The 25,284-nt window shown below is 33.4% G+C and overlaps 1 protein-coding gene across 1 annotated transcript; it reads right to left on the reverse strand.

Annotated features, from left to right (window-relative positions):
* Positions 1-3,915: 3,915 nt before the first annotated feature.
* LOC11441343 (probable inactive leucine-rich repeat receptor-like protein kinase At3g03770) lies at positions 3,916-9,275 on the reverse strand. The gene is made up of 7 exons (XM_003622166.4): positions 7,524-9,275; positions 7,111-7,244; positions 6,556-6,799; positions 5,385-5,596; positions 5,254-5,279; positions 4,907-5,018; positions 3,916-4,332 (listed from the first exon to the last, which is right to left on the reverse strand). Exons 1-7 carry the CDS (start codon positions 8,884-8,886, stop codon positions 4,117-4,119), a joined length of 2,307 nt encoding a protein of 768 aa, XP_003622214.1. The 5' UTR covers positions 8,887-9,275; the 3' UTR covers positions 3,916-4,116.
* Between the last annotated feature and the right edge of the window lie 16,009 nt (positions 9,276-25,284).

Below are 25,284 nucleotides of genomic sequence, written 5' to 3' on the forward strand. Positions count from 1 at the left end.
CTGAATAGCAGTACTCTTATTTTTAACCCACCGCTTCCATATTAAAACCCCTTTTGTCCTTCTCTTTAGGTACATGATTCTTTCCACCTAATATTGTTATACCATGAAGCCAAGAAACACTACAAATGAGGTCATTCTTCTCCTTCTTGACCAGATCACAAACACGGCAACACCAACAAGAAACACATGGTTGATCTCACCAAGTCCAACCATGAAGCCAAGCCAGCTTTATTGGAGGAGAAAACACAAACCCATAAACCAAACTCATGTCTCTGCTATCTATATTTGTTGCAGAACTGAGAAAATTTATTGAAACCCAAATTGATCACATAATCGGTGCTTCCGGCGGTCGGGAAGTTGGAGAGAAGTGACAATTTCTAGTGAGAGAAAGGTGAATCTCACCAAGTCCAACCATGGTTGATATAAGTAACAGAACAAAAATGCCAGTTTCAAAAAAAATAATCTTCAGTGAGATTGATGGTGTTGCTGGATGGGTTATGTAATTCTGATGTTGAATAATCAGAAGAAAGATGTAGAAGAAAATAAATAATAAACTGGTTCACACACAAAACAACACAAGTTGTCCATAGCATCATTAGTTTTTTTTTTTGAACAGAACTGTAGCACGTGCAAATATGATGATTACACGCGTCCGTGAAAATTCTTGCCCAATACATCCGTACAAAATAGCATTTTTCTAAAAATAAAGGGAAGAAGAAGAGGTTTGAAGTTAGTCTTGTTTTATTTTATTTTTAAGATTCTAATTTAACGCGTGGATGATAAACTTTGACACGCGTCCGTGAGATTTCGTACTTAATATCCGTACTGAATAGCAGTACTCTTATTTTTAACCCACCGCTTCCATATTAAAACCCCTTTTGTCCTTCTCTTTAGGTACATGATTCTTTCCACCTAATATTGTTATACCATGAAGCCAAGAAACACTACAAATGAGGTCATTCTTCTCCTTCTTGACCAGATCACAAACACGGCAACACCAACAAGAAACACATGGTTGATCTCACCAAGTCCAACCATGAAGCCAAGCCAGCTTTATTGGAGGAGAAAACACAAACCCATAAACCAAACTCATGTCTCTGCTATCTATATTTGTTGCAGAACTGAGAAAATTTATTGAAACCCAAATTGATCACATAATCGGTGCTTCCGGCGGTCGGGAAGTTGGAGAGAAGTGACAATTTCTAGTGAGAGAAAGGTGAATCTCACCAAGTCCAACCATGGTTGATATAAGTAACAGAACAAAAATGCCAGTTTCAAAAAAAATAATCTTCAGTGAGATTGATGGTGTTGCTGGATGGGTTATGTAATTCTGATGTTGAATAATCAGAAGAAAGATGTAGAAGAAAATAAATAATAAACTGGTTCACACACAAAACAACACAAGTTGTCCATAGCATCATTAGTTTTTTTTTTTTGGACAGAACTGTAGCACGTGCAAATATGATGATTACACGCGTCCGTGAAAATTCTTGCCCAATACATCCGTACAAAATAGCATTTTTCTAAAAATAAAGGGAAGAAGAAGAGGTTTGAAGTTAGTCTTGTTTTATTTTATTTTTAAGATTCTAATTTAACGCGTGGATGATAAACTTTGACACGCGTCCGTGAGATTTCGTACTTAATATCCGTACTGAATAGCAGTACTCATGAAAATATCTTAAATCAAAATTGGATGGAAATATCGGATTGTCTCATTTTTCTTGTTTTCATTTCACCTTAATTGATCTATGATTTCTTTATAAGAAAAAAATTCTTTATTATAAATATTATGGATATCTTAAGCAAAACATAAATAAACTAGTCAATATATTTTCATAATTATTTAGCAGAGTTTACAAACAAATATCTGCACTTTCCCTAAAAACAAATATCTGCACAACTTTTTTTTAAGGAAAATATCTGCACAACTTACATGTCAATTTAATTGTTGGTGATAACATCATAAATAAAAATAAATTTGTGCATTTGAAAAATTAAATAGCTGATAGGATATGCTATTTAGTATTTAGAGTTCTATAAATTAAGATTAATATAAGGCTTTTTAGTATTCGACATCCACCTCTCAACAAAGGTGTTCAGCATCGTTATGGCAAATTCAAAACAAGTTACCTTAATATTTTCTATTCTTCTAGTTTTAATATTTGAGGCTACATATGTAGAGCCAAAAGTTATGATATGTTTTCATGATGTAGAAGTTACAATTATCAATGATCTAGCGACACAATCAACTCCCACAAATCTTACATTACATTGCAAATCTAAAGATGACGATCTTGGATTTCACACACTCACAATTGGAGAAAAATACACGTTTTCATTCAAGCCATCATATGTATTTTGGAAAAGCACATTATTCTTTTGCAGCTTTACGTGGCCAGGAAATCCCGATCGTCATTATATTGAAGTTTATAAGCAAAGACGAGATGGATGTGAAAACCGCGAGTGGAAAATGATTAAAACTGGTGGATATTTATGGGGGCAGTTTTATCCTTGGAATAGTGTTGAAATAAATAGTATATCCAAGATGTAACTTTCTCATATTTCTTTGAGCATAAATAAATAAATACCAACTTTCTCATATTTCTTTGTTTTTGTTTTGTTACATATTTTTGCTTTTTCATTTTATTCTAAATTATAAAAACTGCCTAAGAAACAAAACAAGTCGATAGATTGAAATGAGAAGTTGACGACCATTATACAGTAAGGTCTTTCCAAACAAAATTTGCAGATGAAGGTGATTGAAGAAGATGAGAAAATTCGTGCTAAGACGTGTTATTTAAATTAGGGTTTTTAATCTCAACCATCTGAATTAATCTAAGAGTTAACAAGTGTTCTTATCATTCTCAGTATAAGATGTATTATCACTTGATATGCCATGATGAATCTGATGATTTTATTAGGACCGCTCATAAAAGAAATAGGAAAAAATTTCATCCAACGGTTTTAGAGTATAGTGGTGCACAAGGATAAGCTGCAAGTTCATTCTTGATCCCTCATGAAAAATATATCATGACTAATTGTCCTTTCTCCTTCATCTTTTATTTAAATATTGTGAAAGAAAACTGATTCATAAACATGTGATTCTCTAACAATGGAACAATCAATTTAAAAGAAGAAAAGAAAGAACAAGAAAAAAACTAATGTGAACACCGTATTGAAGAGTAACGGAAAAGCAGTATACAAAAGGAGAAAGACTTGCTTGGGCACAAACATTTAGACACATCAGTTAAACACTCACACATAAAATTATATTTCATTTAATTATTTAAAAAGGAAATATTATTTAATTATTTTCTCTCTCTATATTTTTTCAATCATGTGTGTGTGTTCAAACAATGTGTTCAAACCCTTGTGCCCAATTAAGTATTTTTCATACAGAAGATAGAAATTGTAGAAACAGCGGCAATGGTGGACGGCGGTGATAATAAGCGGACGAATATAAAAAAAGATCTTAAAAAGAATATATTTGTTTTATAAGGATAATTATGTCATTTAAATATGATATATTTCTTATCCTATCAATTACAAGGGTGCACCAAACACATAAATTCTATCACATTTCTTATCATATCACCAAACACCTGATACAATAAAAGTGTATCATGTCACTATCGTATCCTATCTTTATCGAACTTTTTATCCTATTTCATATGCACCAGTCGGGATCTTAGAAGACTATTTCAATTGTGATTGAGCATTTGGAAGTTGTGTACTTGAACATTGGAAGTCTCTTGGTTATGTCCTTGAGCAAATTGTAATCAGTTGTGATTATAGTGAAAATCAATTGGAAGTGCAAGGGACTTGACTACTCCTGATTATATGCGAAACAAGTATAATTGTTTGTGTCTGCCTTCTCTCTCTATCTCTTTCTCTGTGTTTATTTTATCTGTTGCATTTAGACTATGAACTATAAAATCATTTAAAAAAAGTTTAAAAAAACCAACACAATTCAACTCAGTTCTTGTGTTTTTCTCAACTTCAATTATATCCGAATCCTAGCTAGATCTTTTCTATCAAACTCCATAATAAACATGAAAATGAGGGAAAATTTACATACAACAACTATACATACATTTATAATTGCAATAAAGGGAGCTAGGATATAATAGAATCTGCATCTGCTGAGGCTTGGACTTGAGCTGCATATTGTAAATTCCAGAGAACATCTTCAAAAGAAGGACGAGATGAGGATTGTGGTGATATGCATTTGGTTGTAATGGATATTGCAATTGTTAAAGACTCTTGACAGCAAGTTGTCAACACTACTGGATCTACAATTCTTTTTCTACCATCATGACTATCAAACGATGCCTGCGGTTCACAAATCCATTGGTTATATATAAGTGTATCTTTGGTTAAATGTTTCATGTATAGTTAATCAACTACTCTTAGGATGAGTAGTTGAATTAGTTTGATGGGTTAACAGTGTTTTACCGCCTATAGAATAGGTCATTTTCGGTTTTACTCTCTTGTATTTAGAAGATTTTTGGTTTTCGACTTTCATGAACTTTGACAGTACAAAATCGATGATATGATAGGGGGTAAACCGAAATTTGCTCAAATTACAGGGGCTAAACATAAATTTACTCAAATTACAAGGGACGAAAGTACCATAGATTTTGTAATTTGATGCCATAAAGATTTTACAAGGGGGCAAAACCAAAAAAATCTTCAAATTACAAGGACGGAATCTAAAGAAAAAAGTTTGCAGGAGAAAAATCGAAAATAACCTATATTACAGGGGGTAAAACACTATTAAGCTTGATTTGATTAAGGGTCAGTTTTGTTAATTTAACATATATGCATGTGAGACATATTGTATGTTTGTTACTATTACTCATTGATCAAAAGTAAAAATGTGGTAAAGATTTTCAAAAACTTTTACCTTTTCATTAAGAAAAAATGCTTCTCCTTTCTCACTTGCTATGGGTCCAGCAAGTGATTCAAATAATATGAATCCAAAATTGTAAACATCATCCTCTAATTCTTCCCTTTGGCTGCAAGAGAAAAAAAAGTACAAAATTTTGTCGGTATTCATCTAAACGAAAATAGACAACATCTTTGAGGATCAAACTAATTAACGAAAGATACTTTGGTTTGGAGGACCAAACCGACTAACACAAGATACATTCGAAAATATTTTTGTGATATTGATAAATATGACATTACAGAACCAACATCGAAATGTTAACCGAGTAAAACATAAAACTAGCAACCAATTAGCAGACATACCAAGATTTTGGATTCAGTCCATTTGCCTGTACAAAACATAGAAAGCAACAGAGGTCAATATTCAAGGGATCAAGCATAATGGACCAAGGTAAAATAGTTATATAGATGAATAAAATATGAAACAACAATACCTGAATGTTTTCGATCTCTTCGGCGATCATAGACATACCATAGTCACTTAGTTTGGGAAAGCGATGTTCGTCAAGTAAAACATTGTTTGTCTTTAATTTGTTTCTAAAACAACCTGGTATAATTCCAGTATGTAAAAAATGCACCGCCTTGGCAACTCCGATTAAAATTGCTAATCTATCAGACCATTTTAGAGCCTTATCCGGTGAAAATTCTGCATGTTTAAATAAAGCAAGATTAGTATTTTAGAGGTGTTTGAACATTATACAAAATATCATAATTACATTAATAACAAAAAAAAAACTTATCCAAGTAAAGCTTAACTAAAAAAACTGTCAAATTACCTTGCTAAACAACTAGTATTCAACTGTATTTAGTTAGTTATTGGTCGTTGTAAGTTAGTTACTTTGTTAGCTTCTATAACTTCCTTTGAAGGAGTATATATAGGAAGAGACTCATTCTAACTAGTTCTGTGAGGTATTCATAATCAATTTTTACCCCATTTCGGTTTCTCTCTCTCTCAAAGTTAATTTCATAGTATAGTATCTGAACTCTAGTTGCGAGCTTTGTTATCGCTGTGCTATCCTATACGATGGTGAGCAGTCAACCAAACGCTTCCAAGGGAGGCGGTTTTCCAATTCCGTCCCTGACTGATCCTTTGCAAAATCCGTATTACATTCATCGAATAGAAAAACCTACGGCAGCATTGCATTGGTGATATCGCTCCTCATGAAGAATAGGCTTTGTTTTCTTGACAGAAGCACGTCAATGCTGAACGAATAGGATACCCCTGAGGCATGTGTGAGATATCTTTTGCATACTTGGATTCTGAATCCAGATATTCCGTCTATATAAATAAAACATCATGTATACGGAAGTATCAGCGGATTCATGGAAAAATTTGAAAAAAAGCTTTTCAAGAGCCGAGTTTAGATCGCAACGTTACAACGCGAATATATTGTAAGCATAATAATCTCTCGGTGACATTATAAATAAGTAAGTTTCATGAGGCATGGGTGCTTTTGATGTCCTTAGAACAATTTACGAAAATTCTCATCGTAAGTTGGGTCTCTTCTCTATATACATTATATTCTAAAAACCATGTGAAATAGAATCAATTATGATGAAATTTATGCATCCGCCATATACATAAAATTATACTGTGATACTAACCTGACAAATGGGTACGATAATCGCCATTTTGCACATACTCGTAAACAAGATGAAGTTTGTTGGTACTAGTAACATCTTTTCCACCACCATCGATACAATGACCCAAAAGACTAACCAGATTTGGATGGTGAAGCTTCGAGAGTAAGTCCAACCTAGCTTTGAGATTTTGTGTTGAGAACTTCTTTCTCAGAATCAATGTTCTTATCATCACATAAGATCCGTTCTCTAGTTTACCTTTGTACAGCTGAAATAAAGCAAAAGGCTCAAGATTATAGAAAGTATACATAAACAATAGACTTAAATTTCTTTTTCTAAAACCAAAATCTAGTTTAACTTTTTGGTCCCTCATTCGGATTGAAATTGACAATATTTATAAGTAAGAGACCGAAATAAGACGAAAAACATATTTAAAGTTAAATTAATGTAACAAATATTTCGTGTATATGGATAGAAATCATTTGATCTCAGGCCTGAAAAAATCGAAAGCAAACACCATTTATCATGAAAAAGTATAACTTGTAAAGAAAAACTATCAAATATCTATTTGAAAGATACCTTTCCTGCAGATCCTTCACCGATGTAAGTTGACAAATCAAAGTTTCTTGTACTTTCCTTCAACTCTTCAATTGAAAATTGTCTACAAGTTGGAGTGGCTTGTGTCCCTAGCTTCATTGTTTGAGAAATATATCCTGAAATCAATAGAAAAATAACACATTACAATTTTAGAAGAGTAATTAATATCTACAGACTCAAAATTCAATAATCTATAAGCTAATTGTTGAATCATGACAGCAGAGCATGGTTTTAGACCGCGGTTGCTATTACGCTGGAAACCTTTACAATGCGGCCTCCGGTCGATATTGAGGTTGCAATGCCGTTGCAGAGACCTCAAAATCTTTTATATTGCGGACGAAATTACGGCTGTGGACCACATTTAAAACATTATTGCCTTAACCTTCTGTACTTACTTGCACTAGCAAGGAGTTCGGAGGAAACTCCCGTTGTTGAGTTGTTATCTTGAACAATCTTCGGCAACATCTCATGCCTATAAATCTCTCTTGAATGAGAATGACAGTTTCTGTAAAACAAAACTCCGAAAGCCAACAGCACGAGAAAAACTACGACAATGATGGCAATTGCAGCATCAATTTTCCATCTCCAAAATTTCGTCTTTCCGGAACTAGACTCTTTACAATAAGAACCATGTTTTTGATGAGCTTGAGAATTAACAGATAAACAGTTTCCACCAAATCTAACAACTCTTCTATCAGAAGTACTTTCCAAACAAGTAGGAAGTAAACCACTTAACATGTTACTAGAAATATCCACAAACCCGAGTTTGCTTCCACATTTTAGTTTCTGTGGAATTGAACCACTTAGCACATTTTTCGCTAAATTCAAATAACTAATATTTGTCAAAGAGAACAAAGAAGACGGAGGAACCCCGCTAAGACGATTCGACGAAAGATCAAGATGTTGAAGCTGATTCAACTCACCAAATTTAACAGGAATCTCACCTGAGAATGAGTTTTTACTTAGTAATACCGTGACAACCGATTTCGGCATCAATGGTATCTCAGAATCAAAACCATTTTCTCTTAAATCCAAAACATGTAAACCAAAAAGTGCGGCGAGATTAGGCAATTCACCAGATAATTCATTATGTGACAAAGAAATAACACCAAGAGTTTTGATTTTGCATAGTGAAGAAGGAAATGAACCCTTTAAGTTATTGTTTTTCAAACTCAAAATACTTAGATTAACCAAAGGTTCAAAGAAATTAGGCATTGTAGTGTTAAAGTAATTTTCATCAAGTGTTAATATTTGAAGATTCACCAATGTAGCTATCTTTGGTGGAATAGAACCAAATAAGAAATTTGAACTCAAATCCAAAACTTCAAGCAAAGATAGCCTATGAATTTTATCAGAAAGTGGACCCCATATTCCTAAAGAAACCAAACTAAGCACCCTTAAACTTGTTAACCTTGTCAATGTTGTAACAAAAGAATCAATAGAGAAACTTTTGGATAGAGTATGATTAGGAACTGCAAATCCATTGAAACTTTCAACCTTTACATGTTTATGATGATTGTCCCCCATGATTTTGAGCTCAGTTACTGAATTGCCCTCACATTTAATGCTCAAATGCTCAGATGAAGGAAGGCTACAAAGGTCTAAATTGTAATTTTCAAAAATTTGCAAAGAAGTTGGGTATTCTAGGTACTTCCTTAACTGTAACAAGACTTGAGTTTGAGCAAATTGTAGCTCATGAGTACTATGGATAGAGAAAAACAATGAAAGAACCACAAGATTGAGATAAAAATATCTCATTGGACTAAATGTAAAAATTAGACTCAAAAGAATTTTTCAAATTTTTCGATCACAACTCTGAACTAACTCAGACTCTGAACTCATTCAGACTCTGAACTCAACTCGGAAGAATAGAACTAAATATAATCTTGAAAAGGAAATTCTTAGAAGAATTTTTTTATGGAACATATGGTTCTTGAACTTCAAAGATGCATGATGGGTTGTTATACATGACATGAACCATTGAGCAAAGATAAGAAAAGGAAAAAACAAAAATGACCCACCACTAGAAAGTTCACATAAGAAACAATATTTATGGTGGTACAGGTAAAATTACTGTTTCAACACTGAACAATAAGTAGACGTGAAGGATGAGAATGGAGGTAGTTGGAAAAACAGCGCCAGTGAACATTAATTAATAACAGTACCACAGATAGCAACAGCAGGAACTCAATCTATGTCAAATATAAATAAAAAATATATCTATATTATTTTATGGTCTGTGTGTAAATAAATGTAAAGTAATGTCTTAAAGAAAAATTTTGTTTTTGTTTGGCCTATTAGGGGGTAAATCAAAACAATTTTTTTATTGGAGTAAATAAAAAAAAATTACAGAGGAAAATCAGAAATGACCTATATTACAGAGGGTAAAGACCTATTAACCCTAAGAAGATTAATATATAAATTATGTATTGAAAATTAGTGAAAAGTAGAATGTTTAACTTTATAAAAGTTAAAAAGTTGTTGTTTTAATGAATTTTTTTTATTTTTGACATTCTTAACCTGCCTTTAAGACACTGGTTAAAAAAAAACTTTTTTAAAATATACCTACATTCACACACATTAAATGTGTCAAGTAGTCATACAAAAATATCGTTTGTTGACAATATAATAAAGGGTGTTGTTAACCATTGCGCTGAGGGAGGGCAATGGTTAAGACAACCAAAATTAGTATCTTTACATTGAAAACAATAATTTATAAACTTTTTACAAGTTGACTTGAGTACTTTTTATCATTTTCCAACACAACATTTTCATTTTTGTTTCTTTATCCAATGACCCAGGGACAATGATTAGCATTTCCCTATAATAAATGATGTTATAGTAGATTGATAAGTTAATTCTCTACCAAACAATTGAGTTTAAGTGGTAAATGAATTTCACGAACGATGAATCGTTTGGAGAGTCCGAATTCGATTACTGGTTGGAACGATTCTTGGTGCGGTATCATTACCCTACGACCGAACTCCAGATTACGATTATTGGGCCCTTTCCCTTGGAAATCGGAGGGTTAACGCCAAAAAAAGAATTAACCAAATAATTGGTGCCAAGTTTGTAGAATCCTAATTCGATTCCTAATAAAATAATTTTTGGTCAAATTATACTTACTTCACAATCGAATTTCATGTTATCAGTATCTATTTCCCTTGAAAATTGAAAGATTAACAACAAAAAAAAAAAGTTATTTCACACTTCTAATAAATAATTTTTAAAATTTTAAATCATTAACAAATTTTATACTCCCTCCGTTTCAAAATACATGTCCATTTTGGAGAAATTGCACTAACCAAGAAACCAAATAAATTTTGTTATTTTTGATGAAAATATGTGTGTGTTTTCTATAATACCCTTAATCATTTATTATTTCATTTTATTTTTCTCTCTCTCTACAATAAATATGCAAGGGTATTATTGACAAGACAATAATTAATGTTGCATTGAAACTTGAAAGTGACAAGTATTGTGAAACAAAATTATTCTCTAAAATGGACAAATATTATGAAATGGAGGGAGTACTATTAACAAATTCTTTAATTATTGGGCTTTATTCAATAAATTGATACACGTTCCGGTCACTAATATAAGTAAAAGTTTAATTTTTAGATTCATTCATTAGATGACGTATGTATTGTATATTTTGAGATGAACATAATATAAATGGGCATTTAATGCAGAATTTGAATTGGCCAACCCTTACTCCTTGCTATTAATGGGAGAATGACAGAACGAGTAGATGAGAAGAGAAGACAGGATAGGATGGTCGTGTGGGGAACAACAACCATAAGACATGTTGATAATGGACCTCTAGCCTAATCAATTTACCAAATATCCAAAAAAAAAATAGTATCTAGGTTCTCTAGGGGATGAAAAATAATGTCTTGGTTCAACTGCAAGCATAGGATTAAGTGGGCAATAGTTTGAATGCTTGAAGCAAGATTTGGGGTTGGAGTCGTGTAAAAGAATATAGCAGAGACCTTTGTCCCTTTGTGTGGGTCCACCAACTCAACATTACAGATAAATATAATAGAAGTATTAGTCATTGACATTTTTATATAAGGGGGTTGTTAACTTGCATCCACCTAAAAACACTAAGGTGCAAGTTAACAAGCTGCACCTACTAGTTCTTTACTAAAATACCCTTTTGATTATATTCTAATTAATTTTAAATAGAAGAGCACTTTCGTAACTAGCTTAAGGAAATATATATTCTCCTATTTTTTAGTGACTTTGGATTACTTGTACAAACAAAACATCCTTAAAATAAAATAAAAACATAGCAATATTTTGTTTGCTTAAGAAATAAAATAAATGCAAATTTACAAATTTGTCCTTTACTTAAAACATATTTTAAAAGGATAGTAGTGAATTTTTGGTAAATAACTAGTAGATGCAGCTTGTTAACTTGCACCTTAGTATTTTTAGATGGGTGCAAGTTAACAGCCCATTTATATAAAGAGAGTGAATTAATTTTTGATTCATTATAACCTATGAATCAATTTGAGTATTCTTTACTGCTGATGACTAAATATTAATTACTAGTTTGAGTATTATTTTTTGCTGATGATTAAATTATACATGGAGAAAATTGTGATAGAAGAAATTAAGTTTTCACTCTAAAATTAATAATTAGGGATAAAAAAAAGTTTTTTAAGAGGATTTGTGGATAAAAAGTTACTTCCAAGCAAGGACGGCCCTACATTGGTGTGTGAGTGTAGGCCAAGACCCCCACTTTGATTAAAATAATAATATTTTAAAATTGATACAGTTAAAAGAACAAATTAAAACACAAGTATTTGTCAAAAAAATAAAATTAAAACACAAGTATAAAGATAAAATTTGATTATAGCACACACTATAAAAACAAATATCCGGTATATCTAATGCACTAAAAGTTTTTTTTTTCCTAACCTAAAAAAAAAAGTTTTTTTTTCTTGTATTTTTTGTGTTTTGAATATTATTAAGAATTGAATGTGAAATCATATGAGAGACGGAAATTTAAATGATTGTTCAATTATTTATATTAAAATGGATACTTTTATAGTTGTAATGACATCAAAAATTAGTAAATTGTATATTGGGATATGTTAGAACAAGAATGGTTCAGACAAGTTCTCTTGAATTTTGATGATAACAAAGTATTGAAGAACAATTAGTATAATAACATATGTTCTAGTGTGCAGGATTTACTTATCATGAAAAAAGATATATGAAGAGCATCAAAAAGGGATTGGGAAACGTAGAAGACTATGATGGAAGATCTATTGGAAGGTTAATATAAGTCAACGTCCTTAGTAGAAGAAAGTCTCACAGAATCTAGGAAGTGATCTCCGCAGATTCAGTGAAGGACATCAGACACAAATCTGACTGGCTGTTGGATCTAAGGTACTCGGAGTCCACGTAAGCTTTGTTTTATTCTGCGAACTGTCTCTATCATAACATCTGGTAGAACAATTCTTCTGTCTTCTACTGTCTACGTGTACAACCACACAAAGGACATCAAGAACGAGAAGAGGAACATATAATTTTATTTTCAGCAAAGGAAATTCAAAGTACTTTCCAACGGGATTATCCATATCAGGCAAAGGGCCAACATTCATGATCAAACCTTCTCAATGACTCTATTTGCGCTGACATTCTTCTCCAACGTCTCTCAAATCACTACCTATAAAAGATGCTGAAGATCTGAAGAAAAAGCAACAAGACTCTGCTATTTTTTTGTGCCAAAACTTTGTCAAATCAAATAATGCAAAACAGTAGTGATTTTTTTTTTTCAAGTTTATATCTTAGAAATCCTAAAGAGTGAGTTTGTTCATTTGTTCTGGACTACTCTTGCGTTGTAAGAGAAACCAATATAAATTGTTTTATTTTTTTTCTCTCTCTTTGACTTTTTATCTTTTATCTGCGTATTCTATATTTCCGTTGCATTCAGACTTAGAGTAAGAATCTGCAACATCAGATTCTGTCCAAATTTATTTTAAACACTTAGAAAAAGAAATCGTCAAAAAGACCAACACAATTTAATCCCCTTCATGTGTTTTCTCACCTTCAAAATATACATTTATACTTCAAATAAAATTATATACTGCATACACTAAAAACTTATGCGTCTGTCATTACCAAAGTTGCACTATGTTATAAAGTGAATAAGATGTAACTTAGGATTTTACCAAATGAACAAGATATATTGTGAACTTATTTTCTTTTGTATATAATCAAGATCAAGATCGGAGCTATAAGTCTCCTATCATTTTATCTGTTTGAAGACAGGGATAAGGAAAACAATGTACAACAGCATGGTTGTTTTTGGGACTTGTGATGTCTCGTGTTCAACCTTAATATATTCTTATTGTTTGTTTGTATTTACACCCCCTCCCCTCGTGTCATATGATTCTTATGCATGGTATAATTGTAGGAATGCCATTGCATTCACATGTTCCTTTTTGAATTTCGAAAGCGGTCACAATCATAATCATATGATTTTGTAATTAGTCTAAATTAAGTGATTATTGGATTATGTAATCAAGGGGTAGTAGGTTTGGTTTATTAACCTTTACCTGACGGAATGAGTCAGAGATTTTGTCTCCATTGCTTATGGTGGAGTGAATAAAACGTTAATTATAAATGATTGAACATGCTTTTAACCTTAGTTAGAGCATCATTAATAGATGTAACTTAGAGGTTGTTAACTATAAGAATATTGCTAACAAGTACCTTAAAGTTAGGTTAGTTGTTAAGGATTTAAAATATAAACAATGTGTTAATACATAAATCTCACGGTAAAATTTTCATTTTATACTTTTTTTTTTATCAAGTGTTTTTAGAGTATTTGTTAGCATTTTTTTAACGATAAAAAATGTTTACCTATGATAATTTACAACTACTAAAAATCTTTTTTTGTAGTGGGGGATCAACAGTTTGAAAAGATTAAAATGGAAGGACTTAAAAGTTGAATTTTAGAATAAAGGTACCAAAAACTCATAAAGATGAAAATAGGGGTATTAAAAGTTTATTTAAGCCCAAAGTTTAAAATGTTTTTTATGAGAAAAAATTATTCAAATGTTGATTCCCTAAAATTTGCTTAAATTTTTACTATTGAACAAAAATATTGATGGATTGTTTAATGGTGATGTGAGACTGCATGGATCATCTACGAAAACCAACTTTTGATTTCTTATTTGCTCTCTATTGGAGATACATTTATAATTTAAGTTTAAATTTAATTTTTTTTCGAGTAATTTGATCCTTCAAATTATATCAATTGGTAATTTTTATTTGGACTTGAAGTAATTCATTCTAGACGTACAGAAGATCTAGAGTTTTACATAATATAAGAGTTTTACATTAGTATGTATATATGTCCAAATGTTGTTCCCAAATCTTTCTGACCACATAATTATTTTCTAGCTATATGTGTGTATTAAAACATGTTTTTTTAACCTATTCACTTTATCACGAGTCCTATATATGGTTCATTTTTATCTACTCAAGTTCTTTGTTTATGTCTCAACTTGAAAAAATGTTAGAAATCAAACCATCAAAACGGGCACCGAGGAAACACCATGATTAATTAATGCAACATGTCTATGTTTATATGTGAATTATTTTACTATATAATATTTATATGCAAATTGTTGTTTCTTCCTTACGCTAGTATTAAATTTCTCACATCTTAACTTATATTATGTCCTTTTTGAGAATGATATGAAAACATTAGATATGTTTTTTAAAGATTTAATTGCACTTTTAGACCTCTATCTTTTCAAAAGTTGCGGTTATGGCTCCTAACTAATTTAAATACAAAACAGCCCCTTATGTTTTGATTCTTTGGCAGTTTTGGACCCCCAATCCATTAGTGAGGTGCCACGTGTATTATTTAGGGGGCCACGTGGCACCTCACTAATGGACTGGGGGTTCAAAACTGCCAAAAAATCAAAACATAGAGGGCTGTTTTGTATTTAAATTAGTTAGGGGATCATAACCGTAACTTTTAAAAAGATAAGGATTCAAAAATACAATTAAACCTTCTTTTAAAAGACAGTGAAAAATTATGAATAACTACTACTAGCATTTGTATCTTTGTGAATGAGTGTAGCTGCTGGGACCATTTCACAATGCACAGAATGTGGTGGTGTGGTACTTAATTATATATATTCCATCAAAGACAAATTTTGAATTTGCTTCTACTTACTGACCTCACCACCATTCCTTTGCTTTATTGTTTTATTATGGAGCACATGCACTCCTTCTGCGTGGGAATGAGATTCTCTTTTACTAGTGTCTCCGTTTTTGTCTCAAAAGGTATATGAAGAACTTCAGCTGCGTACGTGGCACACTCTATGGTTGGACACATGGCAATAGTTATGTACCTAGGTTTGCAAAGATGTTTAACAACATTTATAGATAATAAATATTTTTTAAATTGGGCTTAATTTCTCTTTTCGTCCCTTAACTATTTTTTTGGTATCGTTTTGCTCCTATAATTGATAAAAAGTTTGTTTAAGTCTTTCAAATTCATTTCGTTACACGTTTTAGTCTTTTCCATTAAGGGATTAACCCCAAATATCTCAGGTGGACCAACATCATAGGTGGTCTACCGTAAACCTCGTTGGTTTTTTTAATTTTAATCGTTTAGTATATTAGTCAAAAAAATAAACAATTGATTCTTTGAGGTCTATTGTATGTAATAGTGTACTATCACTATCTAATTTTTTTCTCCTTTCTTCATCTTCTCCCTTCCTCTTCTTCACATCTTCATCAACCTTCATAAATAAACCCAGCACAAGAAAAAAGAATTATAAGAAAAAAAATCTTCATAAATTTTTATTAACACAAAACTGAAGAAGAGGAGAAAGCAATGTGGTCCTCCTTCTACCTTTCTCATTTACATACAAACAATCACTCACACATTCTAATTCAATTCAATTCACCCCTACTCAAAGATCTGAATCCTCCAAAACACCAACCCAAGCACCACTCCCCAACAAAAACCACCTTCTCCCTCCCCTTATTCACGCAAAAAAAAAAAACCAAAAGCCTCACTCGATAACCCAGATCCAATTCCTGGTTTGTAAACCATTGTGTCAACCATCATCTTTCAGTGCAGTATGAATGTTTAAGACGGTGATGGAAAAATGATGGTGATGATTATGATTATGATTTTGGGCTTGAGATTTTGGTTGATTTGGTTGCTGGGTGTAACACTCCTATTTCTTATTTAAGCAATTAAACATGCGAATAATAGATTTATTCAAGAAATAGAGATTACGTCTTATTCAAAATTCAAAAAAACGATAGACATGTATGTAAACCTCAACAGTTACAGCGGAATATAAATCAGAGTGATCAAATATATACATGCCATGAGCAAATAAACCATATCCCAAAAATAAATCTCAAAACTCAAACATACGGGTAGTCATCGACAAAACAATAATCCAAGGAAAAATATAAACAACCTAATCTAGACCGACACGACAAGCCTAGATCAGAGCCGACACGACTCGATATCGGAGAAAGCTCCCGATATCCCACGCAAAGACTCACCGAGCACTACTCCTGCACAACGTCTACTCACCCATACAGGCAAGTAGGCGGTTAAAACCACTGGGGGTAAGCATTACATTATCATAATCCAGATGATAATAAAATCAAATAATATCATGTATTTGAATAATATTAGTCATGCATAAATACTTACATCACAACTTGATAGCTCATATCAACATACATCAATCACATGAATAATTATTCAATCATAAATATTCATTCACAACATCAATCATTGAACAATCATTATCAACATTCATTCATCTCATTTAATCACCAATCACATATTTCACATAGGACTCATGCTATGATATGCACTTATTGACACATAAATGCATGTGGTACCAAATCTCAACAAGGTCGTCACCTTTCGATGCCACTTGCACATCGAATGTAAGGGCTCACACCTGCCTTACAATAATCTCGAAGTAAAAGAGTCATCCCTTTTACAGCAACAACGACTATGATGCATGGACATGTGTAAGGACTCGATAATGCGACAACAATTCTCAATCTCAACTCAATATATAGGACAACACCCAATTATATTGATTATCTCCACAACATTGCATTACCAAGGAACATGCCCACACACAATTAAATCATAGTATTCATCATCACACCAACAACTTGATTATCAACAATCAATAATATCATTCGCACAATCTCACTTAATCATATGAACATTTCACCATACTCACTTGAAACGAAACAACATGGACAAGTTGAATACCATTAACCAATTTTAACCAATAATGCATACATGAAGTTAAGTCGTCTTCGGACCATCACATTAACCCAAGCACAACTTAAGTTCATAAAATAATCCCATTTTCACAACCTTTCATTTCTCACCCAAAATATCATTTTTACTTTGATTAAGGTATTGACCACTCTTGCAAGCATAACCTAAGTCTATATGAGCTGTAGGTTCACTTGCAAGCTTATTAGATTACAAAATTTGTTTTTCCGACAAAGTTTGGAATTCCCAAAATTTCACAAGTTAAGACTCATTTCCAAAAATCCCAAGTATATGCAAGCAATCATTGTTCCAGTAGGTTTTGGAGGGTTAACAGTGGTTAAACATGTTTAAGACATCATTTAAGAAAACTGAAACTGGAGTTGTTCGCTTAAGCGACCCCCTGGTTCGCTTAAGCGAACAAGTTACAGTAGCAACTCACTTTGTTCGCTTTCTGGTCGCTGGCTGGTCGCTCACCAGTTCGCTTAAGCGACGACATGTTCGCTTAAGCGAACGAGTTCCAGTAGCAACCAGAAATCTTCGCTTACCGCTCGCTCACAGTTCGCTTAAGCGAACTGAACCCAGAAAATACTATGAGTGCTCGCTTAACAGGTCGCTTAAGCGAACCTCTAAGCGAACCTTCACAGGTTTGCAGAAAAAGTTACGGGTTTGAAACCCCTTTCACTCAAAATCCTCCAATTTGATCCCCCAATACCAAAATGTGTTTTCATAACAAGTTTATAGGTCAATATGACTAAAAAGACTCACAAAGACACAATCAAACTTGAAAACACTTGACATTTGAGCTAACTCTTCATTTTCACCAAAACACCAACACAATTCAAATTCTCATCATCAATCCATGAATATGCAAACCCAAGCAATTATTCATCAATCATAATATCAAATAACATTCATAACATCATTTGAACAAGAATCACAACTCAAATTACAACAACTTAGGAGAAATTCACCAATTGAGCACAATATTCATAACTTATCATTTTTGCATATATGAACATGTAATTTCACCAACAATCATACAACTAACATCAATTCATGCATACAAACATAACATCACAGCAAGAGCACGAATTTAGCATGATTTGTTCATCAACCCATTTTCATACAACATGAGAATATGCAAAATTATACATGATTATGATAATCACTAACCCCCATACCTTTGAAGTTGATTATCCCTAACCCTTGCTTCAATTAAGCTCCTATGTCACCTCACTTGATTCCTCAAGCTCCCCTTCTAACACTCTTGATCTTCTCTTCACCTCTTTCTCTCTCTACCTCTCATTCTCTCTAGGAAAATGTTTTGTGAAGAATGAATAACAATTCTATGACAACCCTAGCGTTATCCCCCTTAATGGGCTCAACTCAAAATCTAATGGGCCTAACCCATTCTAACACAATTCAAAAGTTTCTATACACTCAACGGTAATTACTAACAACGGTAAATATAACCAACGGTCACTAACGGTAAAAACTAATCACTACACTAGTAACTTAGTAAAATAAGGGTTCTCATTAATTAATAAAATAATTCTCAACAAAATTACAATTTTACCCTTACCCGCCAAATGACCAAAATACCCTTCTAATATGGTAATCCATTTAAATGCACCCGATGACAATAAAATACACACAATCACAATTAATCACACACAATCACATAATAAAAGTAATTGAAATAAATCTAGATAAAAATCGGGCTGTTACACTGGGATTTCAAAATTTGGGTTGTTTGATAAATGAAAGTGGTGTTTTTTTAAGAGAAAAAATTGGTTATTGATTGAATTATGTGATTGATGAGGTTTATGGATTTGGCTGAAGATGATGATGAAAAGGAAGAATTTTATTTTTACTGGGTTTGTTTTTGTCTGTTGTTGATGATGAATGTCATGAAGAGGAGGAAAGAATAGGGAAGAAGATGAATAAAAGTTAACGTTATTTTATTAAAACTGACGGAAGAGACTAAAATATGTAACGAAGATGAATTTAAAGGACTCAAACAGACTTTTTATTACTTATGGGATCAAAGCGATACTAAAAAAATACATAAGAGACGAAAATAGTAATTAAGCCTAAAAACAAAGAAACAAAGGACAACTAAATAGTCCAGAGACTTAACATATTATACAACATACCAAGCAACACGATGTCATCCTTACATTCAAAAGCAAAACCCTTCCATATTAGTGCATATGAATTGTGTGGACACAAACAGTCAAGCCGCCCGAACCCACCCAATTAGACAGGTTTTCCCCGCCTTGAATGAGTTTGAGTATGGGTTGGGTTTTTCCCCGATTTCAAAATACGGGTACGGGACGGGTAATAGGGATATAGGTATCCACCCTGAATTCATACCTAAATCTGACCCCGAACACATGATGATAAGTTATCTTACAATATTCTTACCATGTTTTTTCAGTCATTTTCAGTTAATTTTCATTTAGAATAGAGGAGTATTAGAACAATTACTTTTTGTTTTCATAACATTCGTAATGCTTTCTATATAAAGTCATGTAATTCTAGTTTTTCCCAAAAGATATAAATTCTAGGGTGTTTTGATGTAATTTAAGAAGAAATCTTTGCAAATCGGCAAAGCAAAACATTTGAAGACTTGAAAATGTTTTGCTTAAGTTAACAAATTAAGATTCAAGAGACCTCAAAAGACATTACAAAAGGATGAATTATGTTCCCAAGTTCCAAAACATCTTATCTGGATGCCCAAAAAGATAAAGAAACAGAAAGACTACGCGTAAAACTGCACACTCATGCGCCTTGAGCATGTGTCGTGTGCCTTGAGCACAACTTTTTGGCTATGCACCCCAGCCATGCTCCTTGAGCATGCTAGGAGCGGGTCAAAATTTATTTTTGCTACTTTTTTAGTGGGAAAAGCCTAGTTTTTTTAGCCAAATCTAGTTGGAAATTTACCTATAAATACCAAACTCCTCATTCACTATTTTTCATCTAGAACGAAGTGGTTCAAGAGGAAGGCAATCACTAGGAGATTAAAACAAAAATTCTCTCTCGTCACTCTAAGTCGCTAGGGTATGTTTTATTTCTTTTGTAATTTGTCTTTAGGTACCATGAGTAACTAAACCTTTTTAGGCTAGGGTTCTAATATGACCCTCTATTTTGTTGGTTCGATTATTTAATATATGTTCTTTATTCAGTTATTTTTTGAATCCTATTTAATTTTACTATTGCGTAATATTTGTCTCCTGTGAAGTGAACCACCCTAAGATAACGGTATGTAGAGTTTTATGACTGAACGAGAGGTTTAAGTGAAGTAATTGTGCAGTGTTTTCTTTATGAGAAAGAATAGAGACTAAGCCCAATAAGAGTTAAGTGAACCCATAGTTTTGAAACCCGGACCGGACCGGTCGGTCGAACCGGAGGGTGTGCCAGTTCGAGCCTTTTATCGGATCGGCCATGTAATTAAACCAGTGCAAACCGGTAAGACTCGCTAAAAACCGGTGACTCGGCCGGATTTTTGGTCCAATCCGGTTTAATTTTTTTCTTCCGTTTTTTTCATAATTAGTCATTTATTAGATTTAATATACATTAAATGTAATTAACGCCTAAGGAAATGAGCGCAATTTAATGAAAGAATACAATGACTTTTGATTTTTGTAGATAAATAAAAATTTGAAAAAATTATATGCTTGGATTCGAACTGCAAACATGAGAGTGGACAACTAGGAAATTAACCACTACACCATCTATTTGTTTGTTTAAAATAATAAAATATATTATATATGTAGGCATGCTGTATCTTCATTTTTTTAAAAACAAAAAACACATCGTTGTTTTTTTCTTCAAAAATATCACATATCTTTAAATGTCTCTATTTTCACAATAATAATAATAATAAATACCCCCTAAAAAATAATATGCATATAATTTTTTTTAAATTTAGATATTATATTAATATTAATAGATATGAAAAAAAATCTATTTCCTCGCAACAAAATATAGGTATATCTTTTAAAAAAATAACTAATATATATATTACATGTTAGTTTTTTTTAGTTTTTAAATGGCCGAGTCATCGGTTCGATCCGATCTAATCTGGTTAAATACCTATAAAAATTTAATATTAACACCGGGTCATATGACCGAGTTATCCGGTTTAATCCGATTCAGTCATGCAGTTCAACCAGTGACTTAGTGGTTCGACCATTAACTCATTGACCCAGTACCCCTGCCGAGTCGACGGCCGAGCCGAGTTTTAAAACTATGAGTGAACCAATCCCAAAACAAGTGGATATAAATAAATGGTAATCTTTATGATTTAGGGTTAGAAAATCATTTGTTAAGTTTAGAGAAAGAGGCAGGCAAGAGGCAAGAGAGAATGAAAAGGGGATCTCGAGAGAGAAAGGAGGAAAGCTCAATAATCAAAGGGAAGATGGAGATTCAAGTTTATAGGAAGCTACCTTTGGAAGTTAAGAGGTATGAGGGTTAGATTATGTTTTTTGAAAGAAAACATGATACTAATTTGTTGTGTTGGTGTTATTATAATTAAATTAGTGAAATGTTGTTGTAGATTTTTAAGAAGTATTGTTGTTGCTATTATGTTTGAGTGTGAATTAACATTAGAGCTGTCAAAATGGGCCGGCCCGAAAGCCCGAATAAAATGTAGGGCTTGGGCCGAATAATTGGAGCTCGAAATTTGAAGAGGGCTTTTTAGCCCGGCCCGTAAAAGCCCTTGGCCCATTAGGGCTAGCCCGTCCGGGCTCCGGGCTGCCCGGAAGCCCGCAAAAAATACAACTTTTTTTTTTTTTTTTAATGTTACTATGGATAATTGTTATTATCTTGGATCAATCTTAATTTATCTTTTGTTCACTATTAACCTATTTGTGTATATTTAAGTTATTATGTTCAATCCTTAAAGAAAGGGAAGGAAAAAAAAAAAAAACTGATACGGGCCCGGGCTGGCCCGTTAGCCCGGCATATTTATGTATGTTTCGTACTTAAAAGAATGGAAAAGGGAAGAAAAAAATACGGGCCAGGGCTGGCCCGTTAGCCCGGGAGCCCGTATAGGGCCGGGCTCGGGCTCATTTTTTGCAGCCCATATTCAAACCGGGCTTTTTAGCCCGGCCCTTAAAAGCCCTTGGCCCGGCCGGGCCGGGCCTAAACGGGCCGGGCCGCCCGTTTTGACAGCTCTAATTAACATGTTAAAAATGAGTTTGAAGTGATCTTTTAGAGTAATTGAGAATTATGTTAATTAATGATGAAAATGAGTAGAATTAAGTTGGTTAAGGTGAAATTAATGTACGCTCAAAGTGCACAACGATGTGTTTTTTCCCGTGATACCAACCCTCATTTTTATGCTTTTAAAGTGTACCCAAGGTGTGTGTTTAGGTCTCAAATCCATAAACTTGATTAATAGGAGTATAATTTAGATGTAAAAGAGTAATTAAACTAGCTTATGTTGGAAGTACTTAGCAACTAGAATGACTATTATTGGAAATGTGATTTAACTCTAAATTTAATTATGCAATGATTGTGAACTTATTAGATGATTATTGAAGTATGCTTGATGATGTAGCATGATATGTTATGAATATCCAATGATGGTAAATGTGATTATGAAATAATGTGGATACATATTGATGTGCTTTGACATGATGATGAGAATTATATAATTATGAAACCAAATAATGAAATATTGATGTATTGTTTATAATGACATTGATATGATGATGATATATGATGATGATTGCTATGATGATGTTGAATTATTGATGTCAATAAATGTTGATATGGTGATGAAATTATTTGTTGGTGTATGAATGTATTGATTTGACGATGTCTTGGTGTGTTGGTGTGTTGTTATGCTATGTGATGAAGTGATCATGTAACATGAACCATATGAGTCATGCATTGTCGAGTCTATACTTGGTTTCCGTGCGTCATGGTCAGTCTTAGTTAATGACGGGTGTTTAAAGACGGATGGATTAATTGGTAATATATCTCTGATTATTCAAATATTTGACGAAGGGGGATCACTCAGAAACATACCTATGCTGCCTCACGTGACCTCCTTTTTGCCTAGGGTGGTGCTGTCGACCTCCCCTCTCTCCGATTTTTTGGCTTGGCAGCACACTGCGTATGGTAAGTTAACTGCGAAACAGATAAAACTATTTTTGACACATGCTTCCCCAGCGCTTCATTGGCCAGATTTCATATGGCGGTCTTGCATCCCACCATCTCATGCTTTCATTTTTTGGCGCTTGGTTCATGGAAAGATGCCCACTAATGAAAACCTTCATGCTAGAGGTTGCGTTATTTTTTCTGTTTGCAATTTTTGTATGAAATCTGATGAATCTTTTGTGCATTTATTCCTCTGTTGTCCCTTTGTGGTGGAGCTTTAGTCTTGTATTGGGGCAAGCTAATTTGTGTGTTGGATCTTGTTTCCGTTGTTTCCTTTATGGAGTGTGTTCCCACTCAGTGCTTCTCTCAGGCTGCAGACATCTATGCGGCGGCAGTGGTTTACACTTTACATATCATTTGGCTATCACATAATTCTCTTCGGTTCTCCTCCGATGTAGTGTCTATTCATGTTGCTAAGGTCCGATTAGAAGGTGTTGTATCAATGAGTGGAAACTTTTCTGTTGGCCATTGTTTACACTCGAATATCCCTCTTACGGATGCTTTCTCTGTTGCTCCGCACCATTGATGTTTCAAGGATATTATTACTGTGTTTTGGAAGGGCCCTTCTCCTCCTTAGATGAAGGTTAATACGGATGGCTTAGTTGTTGGTAACCATGCTATTTTGGGTCTTGACACAGTTTTTTCGTCGGAAATTCAAGGATTTATCTTTGCTTTGGAGTTTGCTGCCCAAAATGGTTGGAATAATATTGGGTTGGAGAGTGATTCTTCTAGTGCTCTAGCTGTCTTCAAAACTCCTTCTTTGGTTCTGATTCGTAATCGTTGGCATAATGCTTGTCGGCTTGGTGTGCAGGTGATTTCTTCCCATATTTAGGAAGAGGGTAACGTTTGTGCTGACAGGTTGGCAAATATGGGACATGTAGTCCAGAGAGTGGTTTGGATATCCACTTTACCATCTGATTTAGGCTTTCTTTTCTTTCGGAATAGATGTGGTCTTCCAAACTACAAATTTCCCTAATCTGTGGAAGCTTTTATTTTGTTGTTTTTTGTTTATTTTTCAGGGTTTTGGCTAGACATGGCAACAATACCTGTCCCTATGGGTACCCGCCCAAACCCACCCCCGTTTGACTTGGTCTGGTATGAGTTTGGGTTTTCCCCGATTTCAAGACACGGGTATGGGACGGGTAACAGGGTTATATATACCCACCCCGAACCCATACCCATACCCGTTCCAAATGTAATTTTTTTTTTACCCCTTTTTATATAAATAGAAACACAACCCTATATCATGTTATGTTATTTGGTTTAATAATCCCTATGTTATAAAAATTGCCTTTGATTTTTAAAGGAGCAACCAAATGATTATGTTAAGGAAATGTTAAAGGGAACATAATGCTTTACAAAATTTCAATTGGCGTTGGAAAAAAAATACTTTTTTTTTTTTTATTAAAAAATAATTCACTAGGGGTACGGGGATGAGATCCTAGAACCCGTCGGGGACAGGGATGATGTTCGATTTCTCATCCCCGTTGAATATGGGTAGAGTAACAGGTAAGTATATGAGAATAGGGTATGGGGATGGGGAAGGTAAAACCCGTCCCCACCCCGCCCCATTGCCATGCCTAGTTTTGGCCTAGTTCCCCTCTCTGTATATATTTTTTTCCCTTTTTTGTAATAAAATTTGAGTTTGGCGGCATAGGATGGAATTTTCCTGGGGTGCC

The sequence above is a fragment of the Medicago truncatula genome, chromosome 7 (genome assembly GCF_003473485.1).
Source record: "Medicago truncatula cultivar Jemalong A17 chromosome 7, MtrunA17r5.0-ANR, whole genome shotgun sequence".
NCBI classification, from domain to species: Eukaryota; Viridiplantae; Streptophyta; class Magnoliopsida; order Fabales; family Fabaceae; genus Medicago; species Medicago truncatula.